Source organism: Hyperolius riggenbachi, chromosome 7 (genome assembly GCF_040937935.1).
Source record: "Hyperolius riggenbachi isolate aHypRig1 chromosome 7, aHypRig1.pri, whole genome shotgun sequence".
In the NCBI taxonomy this organism is placed as follows: Eukaryota; Metazoa; Chordata; class Amphibia; order Anura; family Hyperoliidae; genus Hyperolius; species Hyperolius riggenbachi.
The window spans coordinates 166,051,201-166,074,521 of record NC_090652.1 but is presented as its reverse complement, the minus strand read 5'-3'; the positions used below and the strand labels follow the sequence as shown (position 1 = coordinate 166,074,521).

At 41.4% G+C, this 23,321-nt stretch overlaps 1 protein-coding gene across 2 annotated transcripts in view; it reads right to left on the bottom strand.

Annotated features, from left to right (window-relative positions):
* LOC137524699 (dynein axonemal heavy chain 7-like) overlaps positions 1 to 23,321 on the bottom strand; it is a 565,826-nt gene that overhangs the window by 110,338 nt on the left and 432,167 nt on the right. For both annotated transcript variants that reach the window (XM_068244848.1, XM_068244849.1), the window contains 2 exons: positions 13,081 to 13,244; positions 11,652 to 11,806 (listed from right to left, as the gene is read on the bottom strand). In XM_068244848.1, coding sequence (XP_068100949.1) covers positions 11,652 to 11,806; positions 13,081 to 13,244 — 319 coding nt within the window. The remainder of the gene's footprint in view (positions 1 to 11,651; positions 11,807 to 13,080; positions 13,245 to 23,321) is intronic.

The following is a 23,321-nucleotide window of genomic DNA, read 5'->3' as shown; positions in this document are numbered from 1 at the left end:
AAAATGCTGTCCAGCTTTAGTGAGTATTTTTTTTTACAGTCTAGCCTAACAGGATTGAGGCTAGGTTTATATTGGTCAGTTGTTTTGCAAAATAATTCTGCATGTCAACTCACTTCTCATACAAATACCTACGTTGCCGATTGACCTCTGTGGCGACCTGGAAATCATGTAAGTCTATGATGACACAGGATTTTTAAAAAATGTACACGTTGATGTTGTGGTGCGCATGTGCGGAAGCATATTTTTACAAAATTCTTCTATATTTCTGAAACAGGAAGTGAGCACAGAATGTCTGGCTGTTAGCCAGAAGGGGATTGCCACATACTAGTGCGGTAATCCCTGAAGGCCTGTTTTTAATGGTGCAGCCCCTGGGTCGCACCGCTAACGCAGTTTGCAGTGTGAAACTGACCTTAAAGAGACTCTGTAACATTCAAAAGATCCCCTGGGGGGTACTCACCTCGGGTGGGGGAAGCCTCCGGATCCTAATGAGGCTTCCCACGCCGTCCTCTGTCCCACGGGGGTCTCTCCGCAGCCCTCCGAACAGCCGGCGACTGTGCCGACTGTCATTTCAATATTTACCTTTGCTGGCTCCAGCGGGGGCGCTGTGGCGGCTTTCCATTCCGAACTACACGGAAATACCCGATCTCATTCGGGTCCGCTCTACTGCGCAGTAGAGCGGACCCGACGGCGATCGGGTATTTCCGTGTAGTTCGGAGCCGACAGCCGTCAGAGTGCCTGCGCAGGAGCCAGGAAGGTAAATATTGACGTCACCGCTGCCCGGACTCCACGGAGGGCTGCAGCGAGACCCCTGACGGATGGAGGACGGCGTGGGAAGCCTCATTAGGATCCGGAGGCTTCCCCCACCCGAGGTGAGTACCCCCCAGGGGATCTTTTTATGTTACAGTTCCTCTTTAAGGTAGGAGGCCTTGTAAAATATATGAATGTGCTTGTTACAAAATGTACATGTATGAATTTACTTTATTAATTTCATTGATATTGTAGTTATTTACATTGCTATTGTTTGCTGTTTCTTGTATTGTACGCAATTTTCTTTAGTCTTTGATCATGGACCTGCTTTGACCACCCTTGTCTGCCTATTGCATGTTTTTTCGTTTTCTATGAGGCAAGGCATGTCAGTAGTAAAGTATTGTACCATGTTAGCCATCAGTTAAAACAGAAATTTTTGAATTTAGTATTGTAACATTTGCTAACTAAGTCAAAAGATTAAAGGTGTAAGCTTTAAATGTAAAATACAGTAGCAAGAAAAAGTATGTGAACTCTTTGGAACGTAATGGATTTCTGCACAAATTGGTCATAAAATGTAATAGATCTTCATCTAAGTCATTACAATAGACAATCACAGTATGCCTAAACTAATACCACACAAATAATTAAATGTTTTCATGTTTTTATTGAATACGCCATGTAAACATTCATAGTGCAGGTGGAAAAAGTATGTGAACCCTTGGATTAAATAATTGTTTAAACCTCCTTTGGCAGCAAAACCTTCAAACAAATGTTTCCTGTAGTTGCAGATCACATGTGCACAACGGTCAGGAGTAATTCTTGACCATTCCAGAACTATTTCAGTTCAGCAATATTCTTGGGATGTCTGGTATAAATCGCTTTCTTGAGGTCATGGCTCAGCATCTTAATCGGGTTGAGGTCAGGATTGACTGGGCCACTCCAGAAAGCATACTTTCTTCTGTTTAAGCCATTCTGTTGTTGACTTACTTCTATGCTTTGGGTCGTTGTCCTGTTGCAACACCCATCTTCTGCTGGGCTTCAGCTGGTGGACAAATTGCTGCAAAATATCTTGATAAACTTTGGAATTCATTTTTCCTTTGATGATAGCAATTCATCCAGGCCTTGATGCAGCAAATCAGCCCCAAACCATGATGCCCCCACCACCATACTTCGCAGCTGTGATGAGATTTGATGTCGGTGTGCTGTGTCTCTTTTTCTCCACACATAGTGTTTGTTTCTTCCAAACAACTCAACTTTGGTTTCATCTGTCCACAGAATATTTTGTCGGTACTGCTGTTGAACATCCAGGTGCTCTTTTAAAAATTTTAAACATGCAGCAATGTTGGTTTATGTGGTATCCTCCCATGAACTCTATTCTTGTTTAGTGTTTTACATATCATAGATTCGTATCGTAGCTATTATACATGGATGTTAGGATATGCCAGAGACTTTTGTAAGTCTTTAGCTGATACTTTAGGATTCTTCTACACCTCATTGAGCATTCTGCACTGTGCTCTTGCAGTCATCTTTGCATGAGATACTTTTATAACCCTTTCCAGCTTTATGTAAGTCAACAATTCTTAATCGTAGGTCTTCTGAGAGCTCTTTTGTGTGAGCATCATTCACATGAGGCAATGTTTCTTGGGAAAAGCAAACCCAAAACTGGTATGTGTTTTTTATAGGGCAGGTCAGATGTAACCAACACCTCCAATCTCATCTCATTGATTGGACTCCAGCTGGCTCACACCACACTCCATTTTTTTCTGTGAATGTTTACATGGTGTGTTCAATAAAACATGGAAACATTAAATTATTTGTGTGGTATTAGTATTAAGCAGGCTGTGATTGTCTATTGTTGTGACTTAGATGAAGATCAGATCATGTTTTATGACCAATTTGTGCATAAATCCATATAATTACAAAGAGTTCTCATACTTTTTCTTGCTACTCTATTTGGAAGATTCCCATACAGTTACTGAACTTGACGAGAAAGCAAATCATGTACAGTATACATTTGGCCATCAGAAGACAATAGAGAAATTGTTTTGCAACATAATTAAGCTGTTGTAAAGTTATTTACAATATCCTGCTAAATCACACACAAGAATCTTCCCATGCATTAGAAAGTCTGACCTGACAGGAAATAATCACAAATCCAAGATGCACTCAGCTATGATAGTTTAACCACTTAAAGCGGAATATAACCCTGCATTTCAACTTTGCTCTAAACATTATTTACAGCATATTATATGCAACCAGCATTTTTTTTTTACTAGACCAGCATTGGAAGGGTTACACACAGAGGTATATAGTTCCGTGGAGAGATATGCAGAAGTTCAGATAGATACATTTAACTAAATAGAATGTAACAAGTGAGAAATGTTACACACTCTTTGGCTGTCCTCCAGCTCCTGCACAGTCAGGGAGAGTGAGTCACATTCCACACTTAGATACATTTAAGTAAACAAAATGTATCTATGTAAGCTTCGGATGCGTCTGCATTTCTCTCCAGGAACTTTAAAGCTCTGTGTATAACCCTTCTAATGCTGGTCTAGTAAAAAAAAAATGCTGGTTGCATATAATATACTGTAAATAATGTTTTAGAGCAAAGTTGAAATGCAGGGTTATATTCCGCTTTAAGGACCGGGGCTGTTCTCTGCAATCTGTGCTGCGTGGGCTCTCCAGCCCGCAGCACAGATCGTGTGCAAGGCAGGGCGATCAGACTTCCCCCCTTTTTTCCCCACTAGGGGGATGACCTGCTGGGGGGGGTCTGATCGCCGCCGCTCCGTGTGGCCGAGCGGGGGGGCTCCTCAAAGCCCCCCTCCGCAGCGCGATTCCTCCCTCCCCCTCCTTCCCTCCCTACCTCTTCCTCCCTGGGCGGCACAGGACGGCGATGCATCCTGCGCCGCCTCTGATAGGCTTCAGCCTATCACACGGCGGCGATTCCCAGCCAATCAGAGGCCGGGGATCACCGATCCCCTTTACGGCGCTGCTGCGCAGCAGCACCGTATTGATGTAAACAGCAGGGATTTCTTCCCCACGTGTTTACAATTAGCCTGCGAGCCGCGATCGGAGGCTCGCAGGCTATTCACGGAGACACCCTCTGTGAACTGACATGAAACGGACGCTCGAACGAGCACCCGTTTCCATGTAAAACCACAAACGACCAGCCGCCACCTATCGGCATTAGCTGGTCGTTAAGTGGTTAAGCAGAGCAGACACTACTTATTTCAGAGGGAAAGAAATGTGGTAATTACATGCACAGGTTCACTGTAAATGACTGAACTGATGTTGCTGTTACAGCACATTTCAACATCCAAAAAAGTGTGTAATGGATAATGTTAACTTTGCCATTAGGCACTCGCCCTAAGCATGGAGTCTATGTGGCCACCCAGTCTTTACCAGAGTGCCCTGCATGAGACAATGGGCCATTTGCAATTCACCTTTTCACCTGAGTTTTCTCCTAGGAGATCATTTTTCATCTTCTATTTAAAATAACTTTCCAGCACTTTTAAACTAAAAAAAAGTACCAAACAGTAAATGAAAAGTACTCTCACAATTATTTTGAGTATTTTCTTGCTTTCTTGTGGCTTAAAAGGCATTTTATTGACAAACATATCACCTAGGAGAAAAGTCTTGAGAAAAAGTGTATTGCATATGGTCCAATGTACTGTAACCTTAGTGGGCAATTGATTATTTTTTCCAGTTACCAGTATGTCATGGTCCTTGGAATTTCCCCACCAGTAACAGGGAAAAAGAGGATGTTGTGTGCAGGTAACCAAAAGAAGACAAAATACAGGATGAGGTCAGGGCAGCTACTACTACTGGTGTGCTCAAAGTCAGGGCTGGCAGATAATTGCCCAATGCAGTGGTGCACAGATGTGTAAACACTGCCCAACCTGGGATATAAGCCCACAGATGGATGGGAACACACATAGTCAAAAAACCTGACACATGTCAGTGTAACGATTGTGGAACTATTTCTGTGGTCAGCGCACAGAACGCGCGCTGACACTGCGGAAAACCTCCACAAGCGTGTAATTATATAGGACCCAGCTATGGTGCTATGCACCTGTAGAGGGAGATTCCCACCAGCAGATGGAGCTGTGGAGTACAGACGGCCACAGCCTCTGTACTGCCACAGATGCCAGATGGGAATTGCACGAGTTGAAGCAATACAGGGCAAGATAGCCCTTAAAGAGAGAGAGCACAGAGACAGAATGAATGTGTGTCCACCAATCTAGTCGCCACCCAGCGACGGTGAACACACACTAGCAGAAACAAAGTATGAACGCAATCGCGAGAGTGGCGATTGCCAAAAGCGACAGAAGACCGAGCAGGACAGAACACAAGAGTAGCAAAAGGCCCAGCAAGCAAGAACAATAAGGAAAATAACAAATGCTAACTAAACGCGAACACCGCACTCATTCGTAACAGCGAACGCGTTTAAGCACGATCACCATGCGTTAGGTGCCCAGTGATAAGCGTGCCACCCTAACTAACCAATGACACACAAACACGAAATAGATAACGCGAACGCTTGCTAAACGGTTACCTCACCGAGTCTACAGCAAGCGTTCGTACAAGACAAGACAGAGAGGAGGAGCAGCCAGCAGCAACCGCAGCTCTGACCTACACTCCCAGACAGAGTTCAGAAGGAACCATCGCTGCTACCGCTAGAGCGAATGCGATCCAAACAGACAAACAGATGGGGCTACCAGTAGCAACCGCTGCTCTGGTTAGCACCCCTGAGGCAGAATACAGAAGGAGGCACTGCCACTACCACTAGGGCTAATGCAATCCAGACAGATGGAGCAGCCAGTAGCATCCGCAGCTCTGGCCTACACTCCCAGACAGACAGAACGATTCCCTGTCGACCGCCGCTGGTGACAAGGCAACCGAGACAGAGAGACAGAACTAGGCAAAACAGATAAACAACCTGACTGCACCAGAAGGGATGCCTAGTGCAGTCCCCAGGAATTACTCTAAGATAATCTTTGCAAACGACAGCAAGGCTGATACTCTAGGAGTGTTTTCAGGAACAAACCTTCATGACCAGCAAGGGATTCTGGGAACAAAAGGTATTTATACTGCAAGCCATCAAAGGAGGCAGCTAACCAATTTGCATGACAAGTATATGCAAATTCCTCAGCAGCAGAGCAGGTCTGAAACTTGCAAAGTGAAGACAGGTCTCTTTTCCAGAGACCTGCAGCCCTCAGACTTAAGGAATGGACAAACAGCTGTCTGCCCGTGCAGACAGCTGAACAGATCGTTACAGTCAGTAAGCATAATGAATAAGCTAAGTATGACAATGTGACTTGCGTAAACTTCAGGTGACTGTGCTTATGGGGACCTTAAATGCAACAAAGTAGTGTGAAAGTCAATATTTATGCAAAGGTTTAAAATTACAGACCTAGAAATGAACACTTATTTAAACATTTTATAGTTGTATAATTTTGACTGAGGCTAGGTTCATAGTAGGATGTTGCGTTGTAAAGTTGAAATGCAACATTGCAACGCAACAAAAAAAGTGGTAACGCAGAATAACGATGCATTACCGTTGCATAAAGTAGGTACAGTAAAGCATACAGTCAATGAAAAGAATACTTTCCTGTACCTGGTAACGTAATTCAGAGGTAATGCACTGCAGCAGTGCATTACCATAATGCTAAATGTTACAATGCGATGCTAACGTCAGACTGTGAATGTCGCATAGACTTTTAATTGCAATGTGGCAAGCTGAGTTATAAGGCTTTATAATGCAGCACTGCAACGTCCTACTCAGTTTAATTAACACATCTATCTCTTCCGTAAATAATACTGCATCTGCTCTGCTCAAACAACCTTTCATTATTATGTAATTATAGAATGCTGACATCTTACGCAATGCTTTACATCATGTATTAAGTCCCAAATTGTCACAATCCCTACCATAGCCAGCCATTGTCTTATCTTCTTACTGTAGTTTAACCACTTAAGTACCAACGGCCTCTGCCCCCATAAGGACCAGAGACCGCTGGTACAATACAGACAGAATCCCGACGAATCGCAGCGCATACCCGCCACAACCGCCATCACTGCCGCACACTGGGATCCTCCTGACCAGGCATGGTCGGAATAGCTGATTTCCGTTTCCGGCACAATTCCGCATTCCGACATATACAAATTCCGTTACCGTTCCCTTCCGACGGTATACCGGGGCAGTTCCGCGGAATACCGATTTATACGGAATTCCGTCGGAAAAATCTCTCTCTCTCTCTCTCTCTCTCTCTCTCTCTCTCTCTCTCTCTCTCTCTCTCTCTCTCTCTCTCTCTCTCTCTCTCTCTCTCTCTCTCTCTCTCTCTCTCTCTCTCTCTCTCTCTCTCTCTCTCTCTCTCTCTCTCTCTCTCTCTCTCTCTCTCTCTCTCTCCATCCCTCCATCCAATGCAGTAGGGAATTGCAGATTTTCAAAACAGCTTATATACCATAGCTGGGATTTGAACCCAGAACCTAGTGTGTAGTAGGTATCTGTCTTACCCTCTAGACCATGACCCACACTACATGCTAAAGCTGGCGGTAGCATAAACCATACTTCCATTATGATCAATTCGATAGAAAAAGTAGCATGATTAAGGATTTGTACTTTTTGAAAAGCATGCTTATATACCATAGCTGGGATTTGAACCCAGAACCTAGTGTGTAGTAGGTATCTGTCTTACCCTCTAGACCATGACCCACACTACTTGCTAAAGCTGGCGGTAGCATAAACGATACTTCCATTATGATCAATTCGATAGAAAAAGTAGCATGATTAAGGATTTGTACTTTTTGAAAAGCATGCTTATATACCATAGCTGGGATTTGAACCCAGAACCTAGTGTGTAGTAGGTATCTGTCTTACCCTCTAGACCATGAACCACACTGCATGGTAGTAGGTATCTGTCTTACCCACTAGTAAGGCTGAGGCTGGAGAGGCTGCAGCCTCAAGGCGCAGTGTAGGAGGGGGTGCACAATTCATTCAGCTGTCATTCCCAATTGTGTTTGAAGCAGAAAGAAATAAGAAAAGGTGATACATGGCAGCGACAGCAAGCCAGATAAGTAGAGATTAAGGTGTTGGGGGTGGGGGGGGGGGCCCTGGGGCACCTCTTAGTGTAATAGCAATCAGTGTGTGACAGCTGGGGTGGGAGGGATGGGGGGGGCGCACTTTGCTGTCTCAGCCTTGGGTGCTGAAGGACCTTGTCCCACCTCTGACCACACTACATGCTAAAGCCTGGCCCTGAGTGTGGTTGATGGTCTAGAGTAGTGGTCCTCAAACTAAGGCCCGCGGGCCGAATGTGGCCCCCTAAGGCTTTCTTACCGGCCCCCCACACAGTAAATGTATTGCTTATAAATGCAGTCAGCTACATCTTTAAATATTGGTGGTCCACATATGGAATAGCAGTGCAGCACCCCCCATCCACATGGAAGCCAGAAAGCAGAAATTTTGCTGGTTTCCAATCAAATTCCACATCAGGTGACACTGCTGTCCAATTGGCTTGCAGATTGTCACCTGGGTATGCTTCACTGTCTGGTCCGCAAAGACTTCTACATCATTTTATGTTTACTCCGGCCCACCAGCGGTCTGAAGTATGTTGACCCGGCCCTCAACCCAAAATGTTTGGGGACCCCTGGTCTAGAGGGTAAGACAGATACCTACTACACACTAGGTTCTGGGTTCAAATCCCAGCTATGGTATATAAGCATGCTTTTCAAAAAGTACAAATCCTTAATCATGCTACTTTTTCTATCGAATTGATCATAATGGAAGTATGGTTTATTCTACCGCCAGCTTTAGCATGTAGTGTGGGTCATGGTCTAGAGGGTAAGACAGCTACCTACTACACACTAGGTTCTGGGTTCAAATCCCAGCTATGGTATATAAGCATGCTTTTCAAAAGTACAAATCCTTAATCATGCTACATTTTCTATCGAATTGATCATAATGGAAGTATGGTTTATGCTACCGCCAGCTTTAGCATGTAGTGTGGGTCATGGTCTAGAGGGTAAGACAGCTACCTACTACACACTAGGTTCTGGGTTCAAATCCCAGCTATGGTATATAAGCATGCTTTTCAAAAAGTACAAATCCTTAATCATGCTACTTTTTCAATCGAATTGATCATAATGGAAGTATGGTTTATGCTACCGCCAGCTTTAGCATGTAGTGTGGGTCATGGTCTAGAGGGTAAGACAGATACCTACTACACACTAGGTTCTGGGTTCAAATCCCAGCTATGGTATATAAGCATGCTTTTCAAAAAGTACAAATCCTTACTCATGCTACTTTTTCTATCGAATTGATCATAATGGAAGTATGGTTTATGCTACCGCCAGCTTTAGCATGTAGTGTGGGTCATGGTCTAGAGGGTAAGACAGATACCTACTACACACTAGGTTCTGGGTTCAAATCCCAGCTATGGTATATAAGCATGCTTTTCAAAAAGTACAAATCCTTAATCATGCTACTTTTTCTATCGAATTGATCATAATGGAAGTATGGTTTATGCTACCGCCAGCTTTAGCATGTAGTGTGGGTCATGGTCTAGAGGGTAAGACAGATACCTACTACACACTAGGTTCTGGGTTCAAATCCCAGCTATGGTATATAAGCATGCTTTTCAAAAAGTACAAATCCTTAATCATGCTACTTTTTCTATCGAATTGATCATAATGGAAGTATGGTTTATGCTACCGCCAGCTTTAGCATGTAGTGTGGGTCATGGTCTAGAGGGTAAGACAGATACCTACTACACACTAGGTTGTGGGTTCAAATCCCAGCTATGGTATATAAGCATGCTTTTCAAAAAGTACAAATCCTTAATCATGCTACTTTTTCTATCGAATTGATCATAATGGAAGTATGGTTTATGCTACCGCCAGCTTTAGCATGTAGTGTGGGTCATGGTCTAGAGGGTAAGACAGATACCTACTACACACTAGGTTCTGGGTTCAAATCCCAGCTATGGTATATAAGCATGCTTTTCAAAAAGTACAAATCCTTAATCATGCTACTTTTTCTATCGAATTGATCATAATGGAAGTATGGTTTATGCTACCGCCAGCTTTAGCATGTAGTGTGGGTCATGGTCTAGAGGGTAAGACAGATACCTACTACACACTAGGTTCTGGGTTCAAATCCCAGCTATGGTAAATAAGCTGTTTTGAAAATCTGCAATTCCCTACTGCATGAAATGGATAGAGGGAGAGAGGGAGAGAGGGAGAGAGAGAGGGAGAGAGGGAGAGAGGGAGGGAGAGAGAGAGAGAGAGAGAGAGAGAGAGATTGTGTTATTCCGGAAAATTCCGTCGGAATTATAAATTTTCCGCGGAATTCCATTTGAGAGGTATAGGAATTCCGATTTGACTACCGGAATCGGAATTAACCTAATTCCGGCCGGAATCACGGAATTTATAATTCCGCGGAATTTTCCGAGCATCCCTACTCCTGACATAGACTCTCTCTTTCATTGGCTCCTGACCGTGTCTGTCAATGTAAGCCAGTTGGAGCGGCTTACATTGATAGACACGGCCAGGAGCCAATAAAATCGTCTCCTGACCGGCTCACATGGCTCTGCCATCATAGAGACAGGCAGAGCCAGTGAGCTGCGGCGAGAGACGTCAGGTTTGAGCGGTGCGATCGACGGGGAGCGATGGAAACGTCGTATGCGTGCTGCGGGCAGTGATTGAAATCTACGCCCTTCCAGTCAGGAGCCCACCAAAACAGGGCGTAGATTTCAATCTCCGCGGTCTTTATACTGGTTGAACTCGATGGACGTATGTCTTTTTTAAGCCAAAATAACTATGTAACTATGTCTTTACGTAGTTAAGGTCTTTTTTTTTGGGGGGGGGGGGGGGATATGTGTATGTTTTTGGAATGCAGGAGAAACCCAGGACGAATCCACACAAACACGTGGAGAACATCTAAATTGTGTTCAAATAGCATCCTGGAAAAGATTTAAACCAGAGACCCCATGCTGTATAGCTAGAGTGCTGTGTTACATTTTTATGACCTTATGGTTTTAAGTTATGCTTTCAGGATCAGTAATAAGATGACCTGGCATGTCAGCAGTTGTGTGATGAGTTATCTCTACTACTTATTTTTTTATCTATAGGCTGCTTTTAATGGCTGTTATTTGACATGGGCATCCTGACTACAATCCTGGTATGAATGTACTGCCTAATGTTGAGTAGCGGTATTGTTATCTCTTTTCTTAGCATATAGTTGTTTGACAATTCTATGATTTTCACTGGTTCTTGAAACTGAGTGCAGTTCTACATTAGGTTCACTCTATTAATCAAGACAGTCATTAGTTGAAGTTTGAAACTACCCTTTTACTGGCCTACTATTTTCCCTAAGAGGTTTATAAAGACTGCTTGCTTTATGAATATTTTTTATATTTAGGGATACCCGCTGGCACACACACACACACACACACACACACACACACACACACACACACACACACACACACACACACACACACACACACACACACACACACACACACACACACACACACACACACACACACACACACACACACACACACACACACACACACACACACACACACACTCTTACACATACACATATACATATCTGATTTGCTGTGTTTGTAAATGAACAGCGGCAGCAAGGCAAAACATTTAAATTAATACGTAAATATGCAATGTTTCTCAACAGTTAAAACGGCTAATGAGAGGTTTTCACACATGAATATTTGATCATGCAAATTTGCCCTCCTAATGTTAATAAAGCAATTACAGCTTTAATATGATTAATGATCAACGCAAGGTAAAGAGGTAAAGAGAAGGGCAAAGTAATGCTCAATTTAATTTAACCATTGGATTCACAAGTGTGGTGCATAAACACAGAACTTAACGCTCACCTGGGGTCCCAAACTGGATGCAGTTTTCCAGTGTTCTTACAAAGTCAGGGTCACTTAGCTTAATTATATGTAAACTGTTGGCCTTTTCCATATTCTTCACCCACTTGTTTGCTTGACCCTGTGGATCAATCATCAAAGGCCATCGTCTGGCATTCCTGTAATTGAGGGCTTATATAAATACATAGCACTGTCTATTTTCACATCACATACAATAGGTATGCATTCTTCAGTGTGGCTTATTAGATATTTTCTCTCTGCAGTTTCCACAAAGGAAACATGAATAATTCAAAGGCAGATAAAATTGGTAGTACTGATAAGAGTTGTAGCCTCTTGCTTTGCTATTAAAAGCATGCAAATGTTATCAGCTATCATCTTCTATAATAAATACTATCAAGGCAAAAATTAAAATGTAATTGCTTCTGTTAGTATGACAATTGTTTCTAAACTGCTAAATCAGCAGGAATTGATTTATAAAAGCTGCTGCTCAGGCAGATAATAAATAACATATACAAGAAACTGGTGTTTGATGTATTTCACTTTCGCTGGTTCTGTTATTTTTGCCTCCTAGTCTCATTTACTGTACTAGCCCTCTTTGTTTCCCATCCTTAGTAATGACTTTACCTGTTATGCCTATTCACTGCTTTTCAATTACCATATACAGTACATTAACACTGCTCTCTACCCTTCCTTTCAATCTCTAGAATTTGCAGTGTGATGTCTTGATGGGACCATTACCTGAAATGAGAGAGGAGCATGTCTTTGCTTTCAACCATGCAACCTTGTATGGACAAAAGCAGGGAGAATACTAGAAACAAAAGTTGCATGGGAGTCTAATGGGATGTGTAGTCAGGACTTGCTAATGAGATGTATTCACTAAACATTACATTGCACTGATAGCGCCTGAAAAGTTTAGCACAAGCTACATACGTTGTGTAATGTTACACACTCCTAGGAGTTCTGCTTCATGATGAGCCTGATGGGTAATCTGTAACTTTGTGTAACATGCGTTACCCAAATAGAGGAAACATTTTATGCATATAACATATCTGTTTTGCTTGTTGAATGCATTACGGTCAGACAATAACAACAACGCTGGTTAAACTGAACATGCTCTCTCAGAGCAATGTAAATTATAGTGTATTTACACCGTAACCACAAACAGCTGTTCTAACAGCCAAAAGCTGAACTCAGGCTGCTGTTAAAGATCATGTAGAACATTTTTCTCTCTTTTCAGTTTAAAGTACCACTGAACAGGAAAATGTTTAACTTACTTTTAATTCTGATTTATGTGCGGTACTATGACATATGTCACAGCACCATCCGCACCTTCCAGCCATAATCTTGCTTTAATTTTAAATCTTGTGTGCTTACATATAATAATCCAATGCAACATTGTACAATACCATGAACTCATAGGTATGTGACTTACGAAATGATAATCCCATTATCAATTGAAAAGGTGTCTGAAGGTAAACCAGCAATGTTCCATGCTCTGATTTTCACAGGTTCTCCCAAAGTGCTTGATAGAGTGAAGTCTTCTGAACAGGGTATACCTCGTTGTTTGCAAAGTAAAGTCCATTCTTTTGTTTGCATCTGAATAATTAAGTGAGAAGTTAACAAAGTTGTCACAAACTGGCATCTTTAATTGAAGTTTTCAATATTTAACTGATTTCAAAATACAATATGTTTTCTATGGAAACAGGAATTGTGGGCACCCAGGTTTGGCTGACGTGTGGGGGCCGCAATAGGCGCCCATATGAATAACGGCAATGGGGTAAATTTGGGCCACCCGCAATGCAAAATATGTCCACAAATGGTGGGTGCCTGAACATTTGTGCAGGGGTGGGGCTTTGGCGTGGGAACATCGGTTAAGTTTAGCTGGGGGGTGGTGGTTAAGGTTAGTCGTGAGGGTGGTGGTTAAATTTAGGCGTTGGGGTGGGTATGGTTAGACATGGTAGGAGTAGTTATGGTTAGGTATCCAGGGAGTGTGGTTAAAGTGAACCAGAGATGAAGCGCCCTCATGTATTTACCATATATATCAGTGGGAACATTAGAGAAAGCACCTACCCTGCTCTCTGTTTCTTCCTTCACTGCTCAGCCTGCTTGTTAGCAGCCCTGATAAAATCCCTGACTGAGCATTCAGTCTGGCTTTGCTCAGGAATCATTATAGCTGAGTCTGTCTTCTCTGATGTCTTTTCAAGCCCAAGCCTGCCCCCTTCTGGCACTGCTTTCCTGTTTTGTATTATCACAGCATCACAGAGAGCTGTTATGCGAAGGGAGGATCTGCTAATGTAAGGGTATATTGAAAAACTTTTTTTATGTATATTTGATAGTCATAAGAGGTTTTTAGAAATGGTGATTTCATTTTGCAAAGAGCCCACTAAATAATATGCTTTTCTGATGAACTGTGTTTTGTATGGAGTCTTAGTAAAAAAAAAACACAAAAAATCGGCACACCAGAGCGGCAAAAATACAATGTATAGTATTTATTTTGTAAAATCTATCGGGGGATATGTTTATTTTGGGCCAAAGCGGATTTTCTGGTTTCCTTTAAGGTTATGCATAGTAGAGGGAGAGTTCAGGGTTCAATGTGAGAATTGGGTATTGTTTAACTATCATCATGAGCACTGTAAGAGTAGAATATCAACACATTTAAAGATATTATACTATCAGTTATTTCTGGGCCCCTTCTTTCATGTAGGCCTTCTCTTTATTCTGTTTTCTAGATCATAAGAGCTTCCTTTACATGAACTTTAATAGATGCATATCAGATGACCAGCAGTGTCTGCAAAAGCTGTGAGTGTGGTGGCTCCAAGGTTTTGGTTATGTAGCACCTAACTATGTGCATACATTACTGCCTCTGGGTAAAATTGATCATAAAATAAGCCAGTCAATATTACTGAATGATTCATGGCAGTATTTTAGCTGCATCTCATGCGTGACTTAAAGAGAACCAGAGATGAACGTTTCAAACAAAATAAACATATCAGTTGATAGCTTGTAAAGAATAAATGCTCTACCTGATAATTTCTCTGCTCTGGTGTGCCTTTTTTAGTGTTTTTTATCCATTATTGCTCCAGGAAAAATCAAATATGGCCGTCGGCTCATATCCCTTCTGCTTCCGGGTTATGAGTTGTTCTGGATGTGCTGTCTAAGCTATATGAGATTAGGTTGCTATCTAGGCTATATGAGAAAGGCTGCTGCAGCCTTTCATCTGTGTGCTTTCATTTTGGTATGATGTGCAGCTGCCTGTAGAAAGTGTCTCTCATAGGAATGAAACTGCAGTCATCATCATTATTTATGCAGAGGCACACAGATCATATTGCTCTGTTTCAGAGCTTCTCTTTCAGCAGCAGCAGCCCCTCCCATGTCATCATAGCTCTCAGTATGCAAAGCAGGAAATCTGAGCCAGGAGGTGGCAGGCTTGGGCTTGAAAAGACTCCACAGAAGAGTGACTCAGCTATAATGATTCCAGGTCAAACCTAGACTGAGCCAGTCAGGGATTCTTATCACAGCTGCTAATAGACTAATTAAGCAGATAAGAATGAAACTAAAAGCAGGGTAGGTGTTTACTGTCATGTTCCCTCTGATAAATGTAATAAAATACATGTGGGTGCTTTGCCTCTGGTTCTCTTTAAGACTAGCTTAAAGGGGCCCATACACTCAGCCGATTTTCTGGCCGACCGAACGATCAAAATCGATCGATCGATTGCAAATCAGTTGGCCACTCGACCAATCGACGGCCGATTTCGATGGATTTCCATCAAACTGGCAGGGTGGAAAATCTAGGTCGATCTGTTGAGATTGCTTATCATTTTGCATTAGCCCTAATGGAAATCTGGTGGCAAAAAAAATGCCATCAGATCGTTTTTCAATAGATTTCAAACTGAAATCTATTGGAATTCTATTCTAGTAAAAAATGTTCCTTTTACACATCAGATAGATAAGAATTCCATCTGATGATCTATCTGCTGCTAATCTGACGAGTGTATGGGCACCGTAAGAGATGCCTAAAGCAGGCCTAAGCTATCTCACAAACAAGCTGAACTTTTGCTATGTAACATATACATTTACAAAGCTTGGATGTTTTTTGTGCAACAAGTAAGCAAAACAATCAAACAGCATGGGGATCCCCACATGGAGCCATATTTACACTACCACCCAGGCCCCTTAATTTCTTTTTACCAGATCACTAGTATGCTGCAGTACTTTGCAGCAATAAATGCTTACTAAAAACTTATTGTTAAAACCTCATTGAATCCACAGTTCCACTTTCCATCAAATAAAGTAATTATCCTTTAACCAGGTAATGAATTTCATACAGTATTTCTACGCCCCCGGTGACTTCATCTGAGCTCCAGGGGTGTAGATATACGTATCTCAGGATCGTCATTTGTGCACGCTCCCATGCATGCTCTTGCCCACTGCACGTTAGTACACAGATCAGTGAATGGAAACACACCGATCTAAGTGCCTGTGATCAATGATCACTGGCATCAATGAGTGGTCATTGACTAAAGTGTAAGTAAAGCATACACACATTACTTCCTCTGTGTACTGGTCAGTACAAAAGAGGAATAAATTAGGGGGACATCTAGTGGCCAAATAGTAAAATTACACCTACATACATTACATTTAATAAAAATACATAAAATACTGTCATTCCAGTTCAGGGTCATGTATAGTCAATCTCTATATTAAGTATATGTATGCGATTCATCCAACACCAGTCCACTGTATAATTAATCAATATGTCATTACAATACTATGGCTCAGAGAGATCTGGGCTAAATAGAGAACGAGAAGAAAAGGCAGAACCCATCTGCACCCAAATCTATCTCAATGAGCCACAACCACAAACATTTGTAAAAGTAAAAAACCTAGTTTATTAATACATATTAAAATAGTAATTATTACTCAGTAATAGTAATTATTACTCTGGCCCCACGGCCAGAAGACGAACCCCAGGGGCGAGCGGGGAAAGGAGAAACGGATCCCACCCATCTCACCCAGTCCCCCATCTGCGGCCCACATATTCCACACTGGGAAAGAAGGCCATGACTATTATAAAAATGGGGCATATTTTAAACTGTCATTCAGTCCTGGAGGTTTTGTGGCCTTGCGATTGTAGATCCAGCGACATTCGCGCTGTGTAAGAATTCTATCAAAATCTCCTCCCCTCAGGGATGGATGTATTCTATCCACTGCACTGAAGGATATAGTATTAGACAGGTTTAATTCACATGCTATGACATGTCTGGCGACGGGGGAGCCAAAGTTATGGCTCTTCATGTCATTGACATGCTCATAGATATGACAACGTAGGTTTCTAGTGGTTTTGCATCAAGGACTTTTATAGGAATGCCTCATGGAATTATCTATGCTATTTGACCCAATCATGTGCATGGCTATCTATGGTGATACTATTATGGTGAAATGTATTGATCACTGTGACATAACATCTTTCCCTACAGCTGCCCAGATACTCAGATCTCCATATCGTATGAGTAATAATTACTATTTTAATATGTATTAAGAAACTAGGTTTTTTACTTTTACACATTTTTGTGGTTGTGGCTCATTGAGATAGATTTGCTATATTAGATGTAGAACTTCATGTATGCCTGCCGCCTAGACGAAACTTCCTCAGCATTGACCAACAGCCTTCTCTGAAAATACGCTAAAACCTTTTTTCAAAAAAATAAATAAATAAATATATATATATATATATATATATATATATATATATATATATATATATATATATATATATATATTATACACACACACACACACATTATTATTATTATATATGTCTAAAGCTCTGCTGCTTGACAAAGCTGTAGTTGAATACTTCCTATTTTGTGTTTCGGTCCACTTTAAACTACCACACAATAGTTCACTACAGTATAGGTACAGCTTTGACTAATCCATGAATAATATTAGCAGTGTTCTGAGAAAATCTATACACTTTGCCTGAAGGTGACAAAGCTATTTCTGCAAAGTCCTACCATGGTGAGCCTCTGCAGTAAGAACAGTTTCCAAGTGAAGATTCAGAACAAAATAAAAGACTTGTTTGTGACAAGTTTACTTTAATGCGGGTCTGAATGGGAAACTCTGATCGGCTACAGCGGAAAAACTACCTGAATTTATTGTATCAGTTGTATTGTATAAGTCCAGTTATGTAAAGTATGAAAAATAGGTAAAGAGGATGAAAAGTAAGATGTACAAATTAGTTTGTACCTTAAAACAGGTATAACAATGTATAAGGCCTGGGTAAAACAGGTTTAGTCTACATAATGGTGGTACGGTTTACTAGTGAGCAGAAGCAGTAGGGCTGAAATAATGCGGACGGAATACTGTAGATTAATCACACAGACATCAAAGCCACAAACTGCCTCTCTCTTTGATGTCCCTTACAATTAGCTGAACTTATCCTTGGAGCTGAGCACGATCTCCAATGCTTGCAGTAGCCTTAATTCTCTTCAGCACATGACTTTCAGCTGACTAGAATCTTGTGTTACTTCATACCTGGTCTGCAATGAACTATGGCACCATTCTGCCTATAACTGAAAGACATGCTAACAAATATCTGAAGAGACAGCAGGCTTAGTTTTCTAATTTAGTTATGGGAGAATGAAAACCTTTTAAAAGCTTGCATGTACAATATTAGGAATTCAACTGGCAAAAAAGCTAATTTTTCATTAAAGCTCCAAGGCGAAAACTGCCCCTGTGAAAAATAATATTGGACCTGGAACTATTTGCTAATTAGATAAACTTAAATAAACTGAAAGCTTATTAATAAAGTAGCAATAAGCATTCCTTTATAGATCCCCCCTCCCTTTGATGAACATGCCATTGACTTTTCAAACATAGCAGTGAAAGGTTGAAACAGGACAAGTGATGAACAGAAAAAAGTATAAACATTCTAATCCATTAGAATGCCTTTTCATACAAAAAGGGAAAAAATCACAACAAGAAAAAAATTCTTCAGTGAAATAACAGCATTTAAAAGTAAGAAAATATCAAAGCAGTTACAGCACCTGGTAAAATGGGTGCCGACATAGCCCTGTTTAGCAGCTATTACAGGTAATTTGGCAACCCATAAAATAGCTATGCAAACTGTGGCTACAATTAATAATTAAATGACTGTGCGCTCCTCACTCACCAACCCTTAACTGCCACCTAAAAATTAAAATAAAATTACAAATAAACATGAATAAATCTGGGTCACTGTCTGCATAAAAGTGTGTGCTACACCTCATATATAGATACTATAAAAAAACAGAGCGCTCAACAAATTTTCCTCATACATGCATTACTAGTAAATGTCCCTTTAAGTAAAACGTCCAACTTTATAATAAAAAGTTCATAGAGACAGATCAGATTGCTTCCTCCAATTCAGCCCCAATTGAATTGGAGGAAGCAATCTGATCTGTCTCTATGAACTTTTTATTATAAAGTTGGACGTTTTACTTAAAGGGACATTTACTAGTAATGCATGTATGAGGAAAATCTGTTGAGCGCTCTGTTTTTTTTATAGTATCTATAAAACTGTGGCTACAAATAGCAGGTGCAAAAGCCGCAGTTTGCATTGCGGTCGGCCCTGGCACCCAAATCGCCTGTAATAGCTGTTAATAACGGATATTAACATTGCGCATATGGCAGCCCCCTTATTATCGGCGGATAGGGTTAGGCATCAGTGGGGGGGGGGGGGGGTCTTAAGGTTATGCATGGCTGGGGTTTTAGGATTAGGCATTGGCAAAGGGGGAGGACCTTAGTGTTAGGCATCAGCAGGGTGAGTGTCTTAGGGATAGGCATCGCCTCCGGGATGACCGGTTAGGGTTAAGGCCCATACACACGTCGGATTTTTGCGAACGACCCGTCGTTTGAACGTTCCATCGTTCGCACGTCAAATCCGGCGTGTGTACAGACTATCGTTCGGGTGATATCGCTGAAAACCAGTCTTATCACCCGAACGATAGTCTGTACACATGCCGGATTTGACGTGCGAACGACGGAACGTTCAAACGGCAGGTCGTTCCCAAAAATCCGACGTGTGTATGGGCCTTTAGGCTACAGTAGGGCTCATGTAAGACTAGTTAGATTAGGTCATAGTAAATATCAGTGAAGATAAGTGGACAACCACTGTTTATAAAGAAGGGGCTTACTGTGTTCAAGAGGTACAACATCCTAATGTGATAAGGTAGGGACAATAATACTTTATTTTTATGCACACACCATATATTTAAGCGTACATGGAAAAAAGGCACCTGGAAAAAAGGGCACCAGATGTAGCTGATAAGCATGATTTAATTTATAGATTTCATTCTTTGTAGCCAATGAGCCTGAATCCATTTATAAAAGGTGCTGGATGTAGCCGCTATAACTATGTAACCCTAACCCCCATTGTTTTTCCTAACCTTAACCCCCAGTGCCTAACCTTATACCCTCCATTGTGGTGCCTAACCTTAAAAAGAACCCAAGGTGGGTTTTACAAATCCTAATTGCATACAGAGGCTGGGTCTGCATATAATGCCCAGCCTCTGTTGCTATATTATATCCCTCCAGCGGGGAGGGAAGGGACGTGGGGCGGGGAGCAGTGACATGTGACAATGTACATGTAAACAGCCTGCTGGCGACACACTGTGTGTCGCTAACACAGCAGTTTACTTTGGGGGGCAAAGCAGAGTGCGGGGGGCCTGGGGGGATATAATATAGCAACAGAGGCTGGGCATTATATGCAGACCCAGCCTCTGTATGCAATTAGGATTTGTAGAACCCACCTCGGGTTCTCTTTAACCCCTCCTAGCGCCTAACCTTATTCCCCCATGACGGTGCCTAACCTTAAACCCCTTCATGGTGGTGCCAAAACTTAAGCCCCCTGGTCCCTAACCTTAACCCCCCATGATGGTGCCTGACCTTAACCCCCCCTTACCCGGTGACTAACCTTATCCCCCCATGCTGGTGCCTAACCCTAACACCCCCCCCATGGTGGTGCCTAACCGTAAGCCCCCTTCCCCAGCGACTCATCTTATCCCACCATGGTGGTGGATAGTTTTAACCTCCCCCCCTGGAATCTAACCTTAATCCTCCCATGGTGGTGCCTAATCATAACCACGGTATTCAGTGAAATAGCTGTAGCAGACATTTTTTAATATAATTGGTATTTGGCATAATTGTTGTAGCCTCATTTTATGTCAAAGTTATAAATGACATTCAGTGAGATTGTTGTAGCTGAAATTTTTTAAAGATAAAACCCGTATTTGACATGAGCATTGTAGCTGTAAAATTAAGGGCTCATAGTGAAGATGGAAATAAAATTAGGCCTGTATTATAGCCACAATTATTTCTAGGATTTAACCCTAATAGAATAACGTGTGCCCTTTTCACCGCTAATGGCGCTAATCGCGGCAAATAACATGGAAGCCATTACTATATTTAATCCCTTATAGACTTCTCTTTAAGGTTTTCTGCCTCTCACTATGGAACTTTAACTTTCTGACCTCTTCACTCTCCTCCTTTTCTTCCCTTCTTCAGTTACTTTCTCTCCAATCACTGAATTAGTTTGCCACAGAACCTCTACCCTCTGCCTCAACTTCCATAAGGATACCAAGAACAAGTCCCCAGATAAAGACCTCTCTATTTCTTACTGTTCCTTTTGTCTTAGTATATCTCCTATCTTGTGGTATCACCGTTCTTCTTAGCAATATAAATACTTGGCATCATTATCACAAATTACTACTTGCCATCGTATTTGCTGTTGAAAAAATTTGCACCTCAGTGATAGAAATAAATTAATTAAGTCATCAAATTATGAAAATTATGTAAACACTGTGAAACTAAAACATAAGTCATGAACAGTTCCTCCCATATTCCTGACGTGTCAGTTTCCCTTTAATCAAGTGATACAGGAAATGTTTTTGAAGAAATCAGAATATTCATAAAACAGCAGAATTGTTATCTCCAGGCAGATATTCTGTTAATTGTAAAATGCTATCACTGTAACACGTGAAAATATAACAACACTAATAACACTGCAGAAAGCAAACTGAGGGAGAAGTCAATGTAATTTATCTATTCACAATCCAAATAGGATAACACTACAATCTCCACAGCCACCAACATATTATAATTACCACACTTACTGGGATGAATTAATCAAAACTTTAATTAGCAGTCCTCTGATTATTCTTTTTGTTCTCCCTGGTTGCTTAATTACCATGGTCTTTCCTAACAAACCTCCAGTGTCGTAAAGCTAATTCCATCTTTTTGAGGCAGAGCTATGAACACCAGTGAAGTGAATGCAATTTTCATGTGATGCTACAAATTCTTCTGAAGATGATGCGTAATGCAGTAATAATCAGTAGAGCCATAATTTCACCTGTCATTCACTATCTATGCGTATTTGCTATGAAGCACAGAAAACCTGGCAGTTCTACAAGGATGTTAGCATGCCAACATGACATAACGAATGCAGTAGGAAATCTACAGCTGCCTGCACATGGGTTTTTCTTTAAGTGGAAGTTACAATCAATAACAACACAACTTATTTATCTCATTATAACATAGAGAGCCTATAACAACACAAATATGCCAAAATACACATATTACTTCACATTTGGAAGAAGAATGAATATCCACCCTGAGAAAATTAGTTCCTGCGGAATGTCACAACAACACAAAACAGATGCCTACACATACATGCTCTAGCTCCCTCTCTCTCTCTCTCTATATATATATATATATACAATATTATGGCAATAAATAAAGCAGGACCTATGCTACTCTCTATATACTCGAGACTGAACTGTCATTTAACAGCTGATGCCTCCTGGCAGAGATCATGAGCTATTGCATCGTCCCCTAAATGAACAGCCCTGCAGATGCTCTTACTGCCTGAATACAGATAGGGATAACAATGTAAACTGTAAAATAATGAGGGCACACCATATATATATATACACACACACACACACACACACACACACACACAGAATTGTGTACACACTAGCACATTTTGGGGCAACCATCCATCAACCCTCCAAAATGTGCAGCCACCACCCAACCCCCATAATATGTGCAGCCACTGTAAATGTAACACCTCTCATGTGTGTATAACGTTTTGGAATGATGTGTGACACTATAATTCTATGTTATTTACACAACGTGTTCAAAATATGATAGTTATTGACAGCACTGGTTAGCAGTCTACCTTTCTTGCTCTTTGTATATGAATGTATGACGCATTGTGTCTTTCGCTGTATATGTTGTCTTTCTTAAAAACTTTGAAAAATAAAGAATGTTTATACAAATAAATGTACCTCCTTCCCATAACCTCAATTGCAGGCCTCCATCTCCCTCAACTTGTTCAACCACTACTCTCTCACCATAATAATTTTAGTCACCATGTGATCCCTTCTTCCCAATGCCCATTAGCACAGCATGAGGGGTGAGTGCCTTATATACTCTTGTGCCAGATCTGGTCTGTTCTGCTTTGCTGCCTGCTGTCAGTTGCCTCCTTCCTGATTTCAAGTCATCACCTGACATGCAGATGACCAGGTCTGAGGCAAGGGAGATCAAGTGGCTGTTTGGCACAGCAAAGAAAAGCCATAGATTCTATGTTATCTATGGGATCCAATCAGACATGTCCATTTTCAATGTATACAT